Genomic DNA, 16917 nt, shown 5'->3' with positions numbered 1-16917 from the left:
GCTGTCGGTTTTGCAGCCAGCATCCACGTTGGCTGTCGTTGGTTGTTGGCAGTATGCGCATTGTTTTGAACAGCTTTCGACACTAGCCTTACAGCTGAGAAAACAATGGATGAAGACGCCGGGACTGGTGGATCTTCCTCACGGGCGGAGAAGAAGGCGCTGCAAAGAGCCAAGATCCTGCAACGGGAAAGCGAGCAGGGCATATTTAAACTGGTAAGACTGGAGAGCGGCACATTTTAAGCGTGTTTTCCACCGAGCTAGGCTAAACTATCACTAGCTGTGCATAAGCATAACTTCCTTGTGTTCATAACCGTGCATTTAATGACGCCGTGGACGCCTGGGTTGATGTCTGGTGCTTGACTTGGCAAAGGTGGCGAGGATCCTGAAGAAAGCGGAGGCCGAGCGGTCAGAGGAGGAGGCCGCGGCGCTGCTGCGGCACCGGGACACCGTGGAGGAGCTGTGCCGGAGACAGGTCCGCAGAAATGTGCTCAAGAGGAAGCAGGAGGAGGTGAGCACGTCCTACTGTGTACTAAAGTCTGAGGGATCTTGCATTGACTCAGTGATGCAGTAAATAAAGAGGAAGATACCTTGGGTGGTCATCATATGGCAACAACAGTGTAATAAAGCCTAAACCTAAAAACCTGTCGTCATGCAATTCACATCATTAATGCTACTTATCATGACGGGACACTTGAAGTCCACTGATGAGATGAGTCTAGGAACATACCATTGTACTTTATTGATTTCCTTTAATTAATACCAGCCACTGATGAGAAGATGTAGATGAAAGAATAGAAAGCAAACATCTCTGAGGTTTGAGATGATGATTGTGCAAATGGACTTGCAACTTGGCATCAGTAAGATATCACTAATATTTTGTACAATTAGTGTTTATCCTAAAAGTGGCTAAACTTTTCTATAGGTGTCTTTACTTCTACTGCATTCTTGCGTTAACCTTTTTTCTCGTGCTGTGGATCAGATGCATTATTTAAAAAAAAAAAAAAAAAAGCACTTTCATTTACTACAACTTCCGCTGTAAATCTGTTCATTTCAGTTTTGGCACTAGTCTTACAGCATCCAACGCACATGTATTTGTCAGTAAGTGTTGTGATCATTTTTATATTTTTTTTAACCATTAAACGGCTCTTAGCTGTGCAGTATGTCGACTCTTTACACAAACCCTTGTCATTCCTTCGTCTCTGGCGTCACTAAACACCGCTCTTGCTTGCAGATCAGTCACGATGACAAATGAGGTGAAAGGAAACCCTGTTACCCTCCTGGGTTGTCACTCGATACATCAGGCGCACATGGTATTGGCTTTAAACCTCTCATATGTCCCGTGCTGCAGGTGTTTGATGACGCAGAAGAGCTGAAGAATAAAGTCAGTCAGCTGGCTGAGGCGGTCAAACATGCACAACACCTGGTGGTTTACACTGGAGCCGGCATCAGCACGGTACGCCCAACTCTGTGTCTTACTTTTCCTCTTCATGGTAACATCTTACTGGACTAATTATTATATGCTGTGTTTCAGGCAGCGTCTATCCCAGATTACAGGGGTCCTAATGGGGTGTGGACACAGCTGCAGAAGGGACGGGCAGTCAGGTCTGACACATGCTCTTTGTTATGATGCAGTCAGTTTCTACTGTGATGAAAATCCTGGAAATGTCACGGAATTTGAAAATGTGTTTTCCATGCCTGGAAATTTTGAAGAAAATGATTCCTAAACTCTTGTAAACATCATGGAAATTTATAATAATGACTATAATCTTGACAAGTTCGGCTAGAACCTGAGAAGGAAGACCAGTAAAGATATTTTTGTTCCCTCTAAATCAGCTCTTGTAGCATTGTGGGAAACCAGCCAGTCCGTCTCAAGAGATGTGGCAGCTGATGTGAGATGTACTTTATTTGTTTGGCAGTTCCACTTCCTAGTTGTAAAGGTTGTCTTACTCATTACACTGTGTAATGTCAGCTGCATCGTTTGTCAGAAGTGAATTTAGTTTGGATGTGTCAACGCACAAATACTCAGGTGAGACTGCAGAATATTTATCGATCCTTAACCTCTTATCTGTCATTTTTATTTTTGTTTTTTCTTCAACAGTGCGTCTGATCTGAGTAAAGCAGAGCCGACCCTCACACACATGTGCATTAGGATGCTGCATAAGGAGAAGCTGGTAGGTGGGACTTATCTTGGATCATTTATACCGGTAGGTGTTCTATAAGTATTTATTTGTATGTATGTGTGTGTGTGTGTGTGTCCAAAGGTCCAGCATGTGGTGTCTCAAAACTGTGATGGACTTCACCTGCGTAGTGGACTTCCTAGACATGCCCTCTCTGAACTCCATGGAAACATGTTTATTGAGGTGAGGCAGACACAAATACACACACATGCACACACACACACACACACACACACACTCATCCTCTCTTTGGTTCCCTTGCTCACACACATGCAGAAATACAAACCCTGCCCACAGTCTCTTTCTTCCAGTCATTCTGCAAGATCTCCACATTCTAGAAATGTAATCACATTTTTTTTCAGTCACATCACCAGAAATCAGCATTTTGGAAGGATTTTCCTCCCACAACTGTTTTACCAAAGTGTTAACACACTAATTATATTCTTCTGGAATTTACACCATCCTCAAAGTATTTCCTAAAATTAAGCACTGACTCTGACGTGGTGGGTTTTGCGTCCCGTTCCCAGGTGTGCACGTCCTGTTCCCCGGCCAGGGAGTACGTGCGCTCGTTTGATGTGACGGAGCGGACGTCGCTGCACCGCCACGGGACGGGACGCAGCTGCACCCACTGCGGTGGTGAGCTCAGAGACACCATCGTGCACTTCGGGGAGCGTGGGACCCTGGAGCAGCCTCTGAACTGGAAGGGAGCTGCCGAGGCCGCCAAGATGGCAGATGTCATCCTCTGCTTGGGCTCCAGTCTGAAGGTAGGCTGTGTAAACCTGTAAGCCATGGGTGGGCTCATGGGCGGCAGTGTGTCAGTGAAGGCTGTGTGATTCAGTGAGGTGATAGGTCAGTTGGTCGCTGGTATTGATTTATTAGAATTGATAGTTCAGGTGCTTGTTGGCTTGCAACATGTTCAGAACTGCATAGATGGACACATTTTGTCTTTCACTCATGTAGGTGCTGAAGAAATATGCCTGTTTGTGGTGCATGAACCGACCAGTAAGCAAAAGACCCAAACTCTACATCATCAACTTACAGGTACACTTCTTGTGTCTTTTTACCTGGACAACTGGAATTTCAAACGAGATGCCTCTGATTTGCCGTTGCTGCTCAGAGGGTGATTGTGTCAACCACGTCTGTGTTTCAGTGGACGCCAAAAGACGACCTAGCCACGCTGAAGATTCATGGCAAGTGTGATGACGTCATGAGACTGCTAATGGAAGAGCTGAACATGCAGATTCCTGATTATGACAAGTGAGGAACCCATGGATTAATTAAACACATGTGCACTAATGCAAACGTTATAATAAAAAAGTAACTGGGCTGTTTTATCAGACGAGAAGCATACAGAAAGGCGACACTGTGTTTTCTCTATCTATTGTGAGAAACACAAACGACCCTTGGCCCCTTCTGAGGTCAATAAGAAATGCTAGTCAAGCCGTTTTCAGTGAAAGTCCTCTCCACAATTATAGGCATAGTAATAAAACATCCAAATAGAAAATAGAGAGGAACATACAGTATAGCTTAAAAGGCATTATTGGCACTTTATTGAACATCGTATTCAAATTCCAGATCATTCTTAACATACATGTACACAAAAATTAGAGAGGCATTGCAAATCCTTTGGTTTTTAAATCATGTTCGCTTGATTCTGTGTCACCAGGGCAGAGGACCCAATCTTCAGCCTTGCCACACCTCTGCGGCCAGAAGAGGAGAGCAGCCACACGCGTGAAGTCATAGCGCCCCCTGCTGGACAGGAGGACCACTCGCCCGACACCCAGGGACAGACTGAGGCCACCGCTGTGCAGGGCGGCTGGTTCGGACGAGGCTACTCTAAAGGAAGGAAGAAGAAGCAGAAAAAGAAAAACGCTGCGTAATGGAAGGCACCAGACTGCACTCGCTGCAGTCGTGTAGGATGCAGTAACCAGTGATCAGGGTCATTTGAGGATCCTCATATCAGTTTGAGTCCTGATGACTTGGACTGTCATGTCGTGTGTTCATTCAGATTTCGAATTTGAAGCCCTCTTTGAGCCTGGATCAGCCAAACAGTATAATCTGTACCGGTGGATGATGGGATGCTTTAGACACCAATCTAGGACCACCTTACCTCTTTTTAAGGATTATATTTGGCAAGGAAAATGCAAAATTAACAGATGATCATTGTCAATGTAAAGGGACTTACTTTATACAACATGACTCTAATGATTTAGGTCAGAGGTAGTCAAGAGATTTGAGAGCATTTTGTAGATATATTGCTCAAAGTAAATATTTTTTACAGATTTTTTCCTTTACAGATGGTTTATAATTTGTTTTGTATTGTTGATTGCACCTTACTCAACAAAGTTTGCAGTCAGTATAGTTTGACATGAGGAAATAATGTTAATTTGAAAGTTATTTCGGTTGTTTTAAGAGTATTCCTGAAATCGTGATAGACGTTCACCCTGCTGCTATCGTCCTCAGGTTTGCAGTAATATAGCGAGTACCTTGGTTTACTGAACTTGCTCTTTTTTTTTTATTGTGTTTATATTTTTAGCTTAACTTTTCTGGAGGCATCACCAACTCCTTTTGTTACACAAATTATGAAGGAAACTTGACTTTGACTTTGATTGTGGTTAGTTGTTGTTTTTTGCAGTTGGTGATAATGAATCTGCCAAATGACTACATAGACATCTCTAATAGTTAATCTCAGGATGATGCAGTAGTATTATCAGTCACAATCCACACCATAAACAAAAGATGGGGGGTCAAGGAAGTCTAGACTAATCATGTTGAGCCTAGTTGCCAGCATTCCTAAATCTCCCATGGTGCTTAAACAGGATTTAAAAGACTACTTTGTATTTTGAGGGGGGAAAAAAACAGTATTTGTGAAACAATAAAATGTTCCAGTATGTCTGTTAGTATAACCTGTCTGAAGTTCACTGCCTGTTGCTTTGTCCTGCTGGATTAAAACAAAATGTGGTATTACCTACTGCCTCTGAAAATGACTTGAGCTCTGCCACCAGCCCAGGAGCATCCTTCAGCTGGGGTTTGTTCTTTGTGCCAGGAAGGCTCCTTACTCTATTGTGCTTTTTGTGGCTTATTCTGTCCAAATCTGCTAAACAGACTGAGGAGCTTGTGGTGTGAGGGCTTCTGCTCTGCACCCCAGTGACTTCTTCAGCTGCTTAAAGCTTTGCTCCCAGTAATCACTGGACGAGCTGACTTAAACCTGTGTGTGCTGATCCTTGTCAGAACTGTTAGAAGTAACTGAGAGAATGCCACCCAGGTTCTCTTTGTGGTGTGTCTCAGAAAAAACACTGGAGGGTTTGACCCCGCTCGGTACCTCCCTTAGAATACCGTATTTCACCAATTAATCGCCCGGGCGTTTAATATGCAAAATCGACTTGGACCCCGGGCGTTTAAAAGAACCAGGCGGCTATTCGCTGCAGGCCTTTATTTATTTTTGCACCAGGTCATTATCGTGATGACAGCTACTATCCAACATATTTTCAGTCGGTCGATTTAATATTACGGTACACCCTTTTGTTCTAACGTTAGCGAGCGCTCTTATTTTGACAGAAAACGGAGGTGCCGCACTGTTATTGTGCGGCTAACTGTTTACTTCTGCAAAAATAAGGTGAATAGCCTTACTTTGGGTTACCTACATATAATGCAAATAATCGCCCCGGCGGTTATTCGGGTGGGCGTTTAATACGCAAAATGCGTGCAGACCCCAGGCGTTTATAAGAACCAGGCGGCTATTTGCGGCCGGGCGATTAATTGGTGAAATACGGTATGTCTAATTCGCTTGGTCACGTGACACGAGCGATTACGTAACCTGTCAGCGCTCTGAGCGGATTCGTCCGATGGTGACGTAGCTCCGTGCGTAGGCGGCGTCCGCAGCTCGGGCGTCAGTTACAGCCTCGGAAGCACCGAGCCGGGATATTAAGTATTCTTCAAGGAGAGTGGGGCTTTTTAAGTTGAATGCTTTTTTAAACAGAAGTATAATCATTGTATATATTTTTTTAAATTTGGACTACTGCTCAGCCGCTTGCCTGAACCAATCGAAATGATCAAGAACGGTCACCACGCAGCACATGAGCCGGGGTGTGAAGCCGCTGCCAAGCCGGGAGATTCGGTCCGTAGTCCGGAGAAAAGGAAGCGTGTCGTGCGGCTGTGGTGTGACGGCTGGTGAGTCTGTGCTCTGGACAACGATGCAGCAGCTTTCTGGAAGCTAAGGGACTTTTGTCTTTCACCCGGTAGCACTTCCAAGTTTTGAAAAGAAACCGACTAGTTTGATAGCTAGTGTGCGAGCGTTAGCTAGCTGATTAACGTTAGCAACAGGATATGTGAGTTATTTAAATCGTTACATTATCGCCTACTAATCTCCAGAGTTGTTGCTATTGTGTCTCCAATATTAACCATGGACACGTGCATTTTCCTCATAAGCATATTTCATCATTCTTGAAACTGAAAGCCCCAAGCATGCTACTAGCTGCCCAGCCCAGTCAAAGGAGGGAGTGTCAAGTGAGCAGTTTCATCACATACAATAGCCATTTGCTGAGTTTTTTTTCGTCAATGTGTCAGTGTTAACATCAGTTTTCATCCACACTGCAGTCTAAACAGCGACGATGTCATTTGCGGATATAACGCCAAGTGCTGTTGGGTTCAAGGTCCTCACTTATAAGAACAACCTCGTAAATTACTGATTACACTCCTGAGGCTGTTTTGAATTATGGTGAAAGTGTGATATTGTGTGTGTGTTAGAGAGAAATCAAGCCCGGAGAGGATTGGCATTAGCATTAAAGAATAATATCCACCTGGAGGTAAATTGTGAAACTGATCCCTCAGGCATTAGGATGACAGTGTTGGGCTGCCCACACAGAGGCTGGAGTTTGTAAAGTGCCTCCCAGATCATATGTCACTGACCAAGAGATATGGCAGGCAGCACTTTGATGTGTTTCCTCACTCCCAAACCACTTCAGCAGTATATAAAACTGTCTCCTACATCTCAGTGTTAGTCTGGCCTCCTATCTTGGCTTATATGAGTCTAGCAAGATGTCTCACTTCGTTTAAATCTTTGTCTTGCCTGATGAGTCTTGACCAATGTGGTACTGATGGTCACCCATAATGGAAGCTGCTTTATTTAATTTATTACAGAATAAAATAAAGTATTCAATAAAACATACATTTTTATAAAAATAATAAAAAAAGAAATCATTTTATTTCTTTATTATCAGCCATTAAAATGAGACTACCCACTGTTTGTTTGTAGTCAGGTTTGATGTCTGATAAAGGTTGGGTAAACTTTTGAAATGCCCCCCTGCTCCCCGTCTTTGGCACAAGCAAACATCAGAGAGTTGTTTGTGACGCTCAAAATACAAGCCAAAATAAGTGGTGAATCTCCTCAGTGTAGTTATGTTAACCATTCTTAATGTCACGTGGTTGTATTGGAAGCCAAAGACCAGGGACTTTCACGTGTTCATGTGATGTAGCTGAGGCAAAGAGCAAACCTACTTGAAAAGCCCATAAGTTCTTTCCTGAACTCACTGGTTACTTAAGGAAGTGACTGTGAGTTGGTGATAGCCAGTGTGACATGGCCATCTTGTGTGGTGGTTATAAATAACTAACATACTGAACATGTTGTCCTCTACCATACAAAAACAGCATGTTGTTATGGTGAGTACTGGTAAACTGTTTCGGGGGGTTAGATGGAAAGAGATATTGAGAGGGATGGCATTAATATTTAATAAGAGACCGAATATTAGGAGGCAAGAAAGAGCAATGACACCATCCAGGGCAGCAATAAAGGGGAGATGAAATGTCAGAATTTTGTCTTGGTAGTGGTCAAGTAAAAGTGCATTGTTGGCCAAAACCCAAGCACCTACCCAGCAGTCTGTCCTGCAGCTCCTGTGTGATGTTTTCCATTCGCTATAACCATCCATCCATCCATTTTCTATGCTTGCTTCATGGATTTAGCAACAACCACCATTTGCTTAGTATTTAGCGTAGGCATAACACCAAGGATAAGCCTTTACTGTGGTACATTTATCCATGGCTGTATGTGTATATCACTCCCATGAAGGCAGATTTACAGTTAAGAGCATGGTGTCGGAGTGATCCTGTCCAGTGTGAGTGAGGATGGGGGATAACGCTTAAGGGATGTCAGACTAGAGGCTTGTGATAATGTCATTAGGGAGGAGAGGTGTAGTGACAGCTAGGGCCACTTCGCGACAAGCTGTTTGATCTGGTGGGAAGAAGCTTTCTTGATGTGAATGTTAACAAAACAGTGTGGCAAGAGCCTAAAATGATGAAGCAGATGTGTTACTGAAAGATTATCCTTGAATCTCTGGACCAAGTGGGGAAATAGGGGCAGGGAATGAGAATGGATTATAATAACTTGATTTTTTTGATTAATTCAGTAATCATGTTGGCTGTTAAATGTTCAGAGTAGTGTCCTGCCTTTTAATAATGTCCAATTCAAAGTCCTTATAGGTGTGCTGACCAAAAAATCACTCAAGCATAGCTCCAAAAAGGCTGCACACTATTGACAGAACCACTGAGGCACGTTTGAAGCGAGATTGCTTTTCTTTTTTAATGAAAAAGATAAGTTCTTAGAAAATGCTCAGATGTAGTGCAAATGCTCCTATCATTGGATCATCTTCAGTGAAAATCATTTTCATGGACTGAAGATGGCTGGAAAATGTTAACTATAGTAAAAAGACTAGGAGTAATTACCAGAGCTCAGTGATAGCTTAGCAATAAAAGTAAGTGATAAATTAAAATTGCTTACTTAGTTTGATAAGAAGCCACCACTGCCACCCACTCAATTTCTAATATGAAATTGAGAAAAGCTAGCAAAGCTGAGCATTTGTGAAACTTTGTCCAGGTAATGGGTATTTTCACTTGGTCAAGGACTGAAACAGTTAAACAATTACCAAAATCGTAATTGATTAATTGACTGATCCTTTCAGCACTAATGGGAAACTTTTCCCTCTCCCTTGAACTCTAATATCAGTAGCCCCCTAGCATCCTAAACACCAGCTGCTCTGGCCGCCCACAGCAGGCCATTAACACTGTCTGGCTCGGAGATAGCTCTAGCTCACAGTGGTGTGATAGTGGAAAGGTGGCCAGTGGGCAACTGTGGCTAGACAAATCTGCCACTGTGCCTGTAGGAATGTGAAACTGTGGCGTGCTGAAGAAGAGCACATTCCCAAACATGCAAACATGACAGACTTGACAAACCGCTAGCCAAAAGACTCAGAAAGAACAAAAATTGTATTAAGCCCTTCTTTTCTCAAATCAGGAAGCCGCAAGAGCTTGCAGCATAAATGTGAATACTGACTGGCCGACATAAAATGAACCTGGGCTCGTTGCACAAACACACCATCATATCATCGCTCACCATGCTGCAAAAATCTGTGTTATGTGTTTTAAGATCTGATGACAGCAACATTTGCATATTGAGTACTTTTAAAAACAAAAGTGCTCTACATGCAAGGGCAAGAACTCTGTGAATCTCAGAGCCTCAGGCAAATCATAGCCATGGGGTGCTAGCTGTACAGGCCAGATTCCCTGCATTTTTTTCCAACCAGGATCTAGTAACTATCTAGAATCGTGTTTTGCCTTAGGGCCTGTCTAATATTTTACATGCTGATGACATTTCCCTCTGTGTTCCAGTTATGACATGGTGCACTATGGCCACTCCAACCAGCTACGGCAGGCAAAGGCAATGGGAGATTACCTCATTGTTGGAGTGCATACAGATGGTAAGGGCCTCTCAGACTCACATGCACACAGATACAACTGTTCTGTGTAAAATGAAACCGCAGAAGTGCCTTTGCAAATGCCATAGTAACAACAGTAATCATCTGCATTATAAGTAGAATTTTAATAATAAGTGTTTCCACCACCTGTGTGGAAGTCGGCAACCTGCTGTTTGCTTGAGGTGACAGAGAACTCCTTTAATTTTTTTTTATTTTATTTTATTTTATTTTATTTTTTTTGAATATTAGAAAATCAGTGAAAACACCCCAAATCTATGGACAATACAATGAACATACAATATAAATAGCCTGATCATGCAATAATCACTAACAAAATAAACAAAGGTAATAGCTGCATGAGATACAGTGGTTCCTGTGGATTCTCCTCCCACAGTGTGAAGGTCATCAAACTGGGTAAAAGGTTGATGAAAAACACTTGTTGATCAGTTTTGTCCCAGTTATGCAACAGCATATTTGAAGGGTCACTTGTATAAAGACAGCATTAGATACATAAAGGTTAGATACCTAGAGCAAGAAACCTTTGATTGCTGGTTTAAGAATGAACGGCAGTCTTAACTTGATTTGTTGTAGTTTTGTTGCAGTGTAACCCATCAACATTTCCATTGTTGTACTGGAGTTTGTGAGGTATTTTAACTTGTAATAAAATTATTTAAAATCGATATATTTAACAGATGATTTGGTAAGCAGGTGTGTGTTAAGTGGGGCTGTGTACAGGGAGGCTCCTCTGCTCTGCCTCAGGGTCCTGACTAACAGGATGCATATTATTCCTCTCTTGTTGCACAGATAATAAGATGTTAAGGTAACAAGCAACTCTCACTCTTCCCCTAAAGCTGAGATTTCCAAGCACAAAGGTCCTCCAGTCTTCACCCAGGAAGAGCGCTACAAGATGGTGCGAGCCATCAAGTGGGTGGATGAAATAGTAGAGGGAGCGCCTTACGTCACCACCCTGGAGACACTGGACAAATACAATTGTGACTTCTGTGTGCACGGAGGTAAATCACTGGAAGGCTGCTTTCTGTGTCCTGACTTCTTCACTCACCGGTGTTGTTACTATTCCACAGCATGGAAAAATCCTCCTCAGTGCTGAATATTGTACTCACACATGATGCAAAAAATCCTTCAAATGTGATGATTGTGCTGTTGATGAAAGACAAATTTTCTGGTGTCTGTTTACCAGATGACATTACACTGACGGTGGATGGCAAGGACACATATGAAGAGGTGAAACGTGAGGGTCGTTACCGCGAGTGTAAACGCACACAGGGCGTCTCTACCACTGACTTGGTGGGACGCATGCTGCTCATGACCAAAGCCCATCACAGCAACATGGTGAGTTTGTCTGTGTGTTTGTGTCCGTATCAGTCTGGACAGTGGTCTTTTGTTTGTTTAGGGTGTTGGTTTAATATCTTATCGCCTTACTCCTTTTTCTGTAGGATAACCCAGACTACCAGCAGCACACAGACAACTTTGGCAAGGTGAATGGCCTTTTTTTGACAACCTCCTCTTTTTAGTATCGTAAAAAAAGAAAAAGAAATGAATTGGAGATTTGTGTGATTGAGTACTTGTAGTAGATAACTTCTCCCACAGGGGGGCACTGTCTGTTCTGTTTTTGTCCTAATGATTGGTGGGATTCATTATATTTTGTTCTGTTCCAGGGTCCTAAAGGACACAGTCCTTGGACAGGAGTGTCTCAGTTCCTCCAGACATCCCAAAAGATCATCCAGTTTGCCTCAGGAAAGGAGCCCCAGCCGGGCGACAGCATCATCTATGTAGCTGGGGCCTTTGACCTCTTCCGTATCCTTACCATGTGCAGATAGAAAGAGCGTAACTACAAAGGGTGGGAGCAAAGAAGGAAACATTCCTGTGTGAGTGTGATGTTGTTGCCTTGACAGATTCTTGCCAGACATCGGCCATGTCGATTTCCTAGAGATGGTCTATAAGCAAGCAGAGAGGCCGTACGTCATCGTAGGTCTGCACTTTGACCAGGTAAACCCGCTTACTCACTTGCATACACACACCTCGGTAAAACATTCACACAAGAGCCTCAGCCCTCCCTGCTTGGTCAGCATCCTGAAAAGTAACAGTAGCTCTCGCTTGAGGGTTAGACAGGAAGGGTACCCTCTTCTAAAGCTCATCTTGCTTGCTTGATATTTTGGCAGTTAGGAATAAAAGGCCACTGCCCTGTTGCACTAACTGTGTCGCTCTGAACAGAGTGTTGGCTGAATGGCTCAAATGTAAATGTGTCGACTTTTCGTTCCTCCCTCCTCCAGGAGGTCAATCGTTACAAGGGGAAGAACTACCCAATCATGAACATCCACGAGAGAACGCTGAGTGTCCTGGCTTGTAGGGTGAGTATATACACACACGGACGGGCACACCCACATGCAGGGACTCTTAAATGTTTCCCAGAGTGGGATGTGTTCCTACAAAGCACACTCGCAATACTGCAGGCCAAGCTTGGCCTTGGCCTTGTCCCCCACCATTCACTGCTGATCTGCTACCAGATGAGAACAATGAGACTCTGTGCCCCTGTCTGCACTGTGTGTGTGTGTGTGTGTGTGTGTGTGTGTGTGTGTGTGTGTGTGTGAGAGAGAGAGGTTAAATCAACCTGTGAGAACATTATGCAAACAACATTCATTACACAATCCCAAAACCACTAAATTACTGTGCTGTTGCCAGCATTTTTACTCAGTGCTGGACTGACTCAACTCTGGGTTACTGGAGTTTAGGCGTGTGTACAATAACACCCTCACCCTGGGCCTCACTATAGCATGTCTGTATCATAATATGCATGTAAATTAAAGTAAGTTCAAGTTTGTCCTTTCACGCTGAACTGATCTTTTTCTGTCATTATTGCCCTCTTATTGCTCTCTCTCACTGTAGTATGTTTCAGAGGTGGTGATAGGAGCACCATATGCAGTGGGAAAAGACCTGCTGGATCATTTTAAGGTAAGACTGATCACACTGTATGTTCTTAAAGGAAACAGACTGATTCACTGACAGATAGATACAGCTTTATATGCTGATAATGGACTGGCCACACTGAGAAATATTAACAGGGCATGTGTGCAGAGAGTGAACATAGTGCAAAGTGATGTGCAGATGATGTGCACATGTACATGCTGCACATCCCACTGTATGTCTCTGTGCTTGGTGCCAGCTGGTCTGACCTGGTGTCGGTGTGTATGTTTGTGCAGGTCGACCTGGTGTGTCATGGCAAGACAGAGGTGTTCCCAGACAAGGATGGATCAGACCCCTACGCTGTAAGTGCAAAGTTGTCTTGTCCTTGTTCGAGTAAAGTTCAGAAAGGCCTGTGATTTAATTGTGACTGGTTTGCATTTTTAAGCTGTGTGAGATCGTTTCAAGTTCAAATTATGCTTTTGGCCTAGAAACTGATTCAAACAGAGTTTGCCAGCCATGCTCCAACAAAAAACCAGTCCAAATTCAAGTTTTGATATTCTTTAACAGTGTTCACAACAAATGATTATTTTGGGGGAAAAGGAGGAAGCTAATAAGATCCACTCACCATCATCTCATTGGTATCTTGATTATCCATCCAAATTTGAGCAAAAATGTGTAACTTGTTAATCGTCCAAAATGCACTGTACATGTCTCCACGATAGTATGATTGAACATTGCTGTTGGAGCTCCATATTTCAGTGACCATTCATTTTTTGTCTTCTCGCTGTGGAGATGTATTCTGTAGGGCAGCCAGAAACAGAAAAAAAAAACAAATTCTCTCTGTCCCATGAAAACAACTCCAAGGAAATGGGGGAGCTTCACCAAGGCTATCAGACATGGGAGAATTTATTGAGAAATTCCAGCAGCCATCTTTAGAACTGCCAGTTGCCAGATTGAGCACCAGCAGCATCATTTTTCGAATTTCCAGAAAACAATGTTTTTATTTGCTATATAACTGGGGCAGTGTAGCAGAACAATTATGTTGGATTTTTGTATGTTTCATCGCTGAACAGGAATTATGCTTACTGCAGATTCAGTGCCAGGGTTGATCACTGTCTCGCCAGTGTTTGGGTCATGTGGTATTACCAAATTTCCAAATCTGAGCTCAGTCCTCACTACATGTTGCATCAGTAAGATCCCATGCATTTGTTAGGTAACACCCAGGCAACATCCTGATGCAGCACATTGTAAGACCACACACTGAACCCATTACCACTTATAGTAGTTCCTTCAAGACAACAGGATCAACATGATGCTATTTTCTCAGTCGCTGTATACCCAAGTGAGCATTTGTGGGGTGAAACCAAAGTGTATGGTCAGGTGTCCATCAGATTGACTCATGTTGGGATGAGGGCAGTTGTGCAGCAAACCTGTGACCACACACACATCCAGCCTGGTTCCATTCAGCGGGATGATACTGTGGTCTAACTCTAGAAGTGGCTGGAAACACTGCTGAGCTCTGAGGATTTCATTAAATCAAGAAGTTTAACTTAATTGTTCCTATCACATGTAGTCGTTTTTTGAAACAATCAACAAGCCTCTGGATCAACAGGTTATTGTTTGCACAAATACCACTTCACAGATGTTTGCAAAGCTATTGCATGTCACACTTTTGAAATAATATGAAGTTAGAGGGAAAAGTTTCTTTTAGAAGCAAGTAGACCAGCATCTAGACCAATGCTGTTAAAATATAAAAAGTGTGAGTATGTTGGGGCCACTACGTCTGGGACAGGGGAACATATGGTCTAAAAGACATTAATTTACATTTGATAAAGTCAGTTGTGTGTGTTTTTGCCATCAGGAGCCAAAGAAGAGGGGGATATTCAGGACTGTAGATAGTGGGAACGGTCTCACCACTGATGACATCGTCCAGAGGATCATTGCGAACAGGTCAGGGACTTTACAACCATAAATTAACTCATTCTTCCTACTCCACTTGCTTGGCATTTTATTTCTCTCTGTATGGATTGTCCTCATTCTCCTTTGTCTGTACATCTTCACGTTGCATTCATGCCCTCTTCCTTGTTCCCAGGCTGCAGTTTGAGGCCAGAAACCAGAAGAAGGAGGCAAAGGAAATGGCAGTGATTGAGGCCATGAGGAAGAGGGAGGAGGAGCAGAATGAAGCTGCAGCCCAGGTTACTCAGTAGCGCAACTTCAAATCTGGGCCAAAACTGGTTCTCTCTGGCTCGTGTGTCTGATATCCTGGTCGTCCCACGCTGGGCCAGACTGGTCGTCATTGACCAGATGCCCCACCTGGTCCAGTCTCATCCCGTCCAGTGGGTCCAGAATCCGGTGTTGATTATAATTAGGGAACAAATGTCCCATATGATGCTGGGTTACATTCTCTCAGCCCGTCTATACAGACAACGCCCAACATCAACGGGATCAGAATAGATTTGTCTTCACAAAAACTAAAGAATTCAAATACTTGAGACACACTATGATTTAACCTGCACATCTCTTTATACATACCTATGTCCACTGAGAAATTAACTTTTTTTTTTAGTTCCATTACTGTTCCTATATAGATGTAGTTGCGTTTTGTTGTTTATAAGCATCCATAACTTATTGACAGTGTTTTTATGTAATTGTCAGTTATGTTTTCAGATTTTAAACCAAAATGAGTTTTTAATGAATCAATGTTAGATGTTTCTTTGACAGGGCTGAAGGTCATCTACTTTTAACACACGCAATAATTCTAGATTTATTTTAAATTTTAGAAGGGATGTCTGTTTCTTCTTTTGTCCAAAAAACAAAACAAAACACTGATGTACTAAGTTAAATGAGCTGTGACGTGTAGTCTAATCTAAAAATATGGATTCTAATTTGAATTTTCAACATGTGAGATATTGGGTGAATGAGTGAGCGTGAGTGTGTGAGTGTTTTTTTTGCAATGTAAATAATAATAGTGCCTCATATCTTCAGGTAAAACTAATATAAGGGCTGTGAATCTTTGATTGTCTCAAATATTAGCGCTTCTCTGCCACTGTTGCAATATAAATCTTCAAACTAGTCCTTCCATCTTCACTCCTCTTTTACGAACTGTACTTTGAGAAGTGAAATCCTCTCTCTCCCTCTCCCTGGGAATATTTCAGATAATCTTAGGAGTTAAAGAGTTGGAAACCATTATGAGTGTCAGCCTGCTTCTGCAAGTTTTTATACTGTGTAAAGATTGAAAGCTACTGTCTGGTGTTTGTAATGAGTTAAATTTGGAGATGAATTTTTACTGGTGCTTGGTGGTGCTGCTTTTCACGGTGTCTGTGGGTCTGGTGGAAACCTGAGACAATGAGAGAGTGAGAAATTAATACATTGTGGGAATTTTCACAGACTCTGTTACTATATTGCAATCTGTAAATTTCCCATAATAAATAAACATCGATAATATGGTAATAAGTGTGCTCTCTTTTTAGTTGGGGGCCGGGGGGGAGGGAAGGGGTCAAACTTGTCCGGTATGTCCAGTCAAGGTTTGTGGTATGAAAGCGCAGCCCGGTGATCGTGGTCAGCTCGGATCAGCCGATAGTCACGGCTCGCTGACTCAGTGAAATGAGGCCACCACCGCTCAGAAACAGCTCCGGCCGGGACCGTCCCATTCACACTGTGACTGCTGCCAGAGGCGAAAAAAACTGCAAACGGCCACCTCATTACAAACACAAAGAGCCTCTAATCCGCAACCCAAGCGCACCAGAGGCGGATCTGCAAGACAGGCAAGAAGGCCCTTGCTATGTTTTTCCCATGTTGTAATAATTTGTAATTACTGAAATAAAAGCAACGGTGTTCGTAAACAAACACATCATATCGCCGGGGGCACCGCACTAAAAAAAAAAAGTTGTGGGACAGGTTGTCAGCTGTCGGTTTAATAAGATCGAAATAACTGTAGTGATGAATTAAAACTTCTACATGCCAAGGATCTCCAGGGACCTTTGGGAATCACTGGGATGTGGATGGAAATGCATCAGTCTTCTCAGAAAGCGTAGGTGCAATGGCCTACGTGAGATTGCGCAAATCAGGTGTTA

General features: G+C 43.0%; 2 protein-coding genes across 2 annotated transcripts; both read left to right on the top strand.

Annotated features, from left to right (window-relative positions):
- The first annotated feature begins 52 nt into the window (after positions 1–52).
- On the top strand, positions 53–5142 carry sirt7 (sirtuin 7). Its single transcript, XM_030063912.1, has 10 exons — positions 53–213; positions 371–508; positions 1349–1453; positions 1532–1602; positions 2099–2171; positions 2262–2360; positions 2705–2941; positions 3138–3218; positions 3328–3434; positions 3844–5142. The coding sequence occupies exons 1-10, from the start codon at positions 106–108 to the stop codon at positions 4055–4057; spliced, it is 1233 nt and encodes a 410-aa protein (XP_029919772.1). The 5' UTR covers positions 53–105; the 3' UTR covers positions 4058–5142.
- An 888-nt stretch (positions 5143–6030) lies between these two features.
- On the top strand, positions 6031–16294 carry pcyt2 (phosphate cytidylyltransferase 2, ethanolamine). The gene is made up of 12 exons (XM_030059911.1): positions 6031–6347; positions 9837–9925; positions 10774–10935; positions 11121–11272; positions 11377–11418; positions 11599–11737; positions 11847–11929; positions 12214–12291; positions 12827–12892; positions 13141–13206; positions 14706–14794; positions 14937–16294. The coding sequence occupies exons 1-12, from the start codon at positions 6226–6228 to the stop codon at positions 15049–15051; spliced, it is 1203 nt and encodes a 400-aa protein (XP_029915771.1). The 5' UTR covers positions 6031–6225; the 3' UTR covers positions 15052–16294.
- The last annotated feature ends 623 nt before the right edge of the window (positions 16295–16917 follow it).

The sequence above is a fragment of the Myripristis murdjan genome, chromosome 1 (genome assembly GCF_902150065.1).
Source record: "Myripristis murdjan chromosome 1, fMyrMur1.1, whole genome shotgun sequence".
In the NCBI taxonomy this organism is placed as follows: domain Eukaryota; kingdom Metazoa; phylum Chordata; class Actinopteri; order Holocentriformes; family Holocentridae; genus Myripristis; species Myripristis murdjan.
The sequence above is the reverse complement of the archived record's forward strand: the minus strand, read 5'-3'. Positions and strand labels throughout refer to the sequence as shown.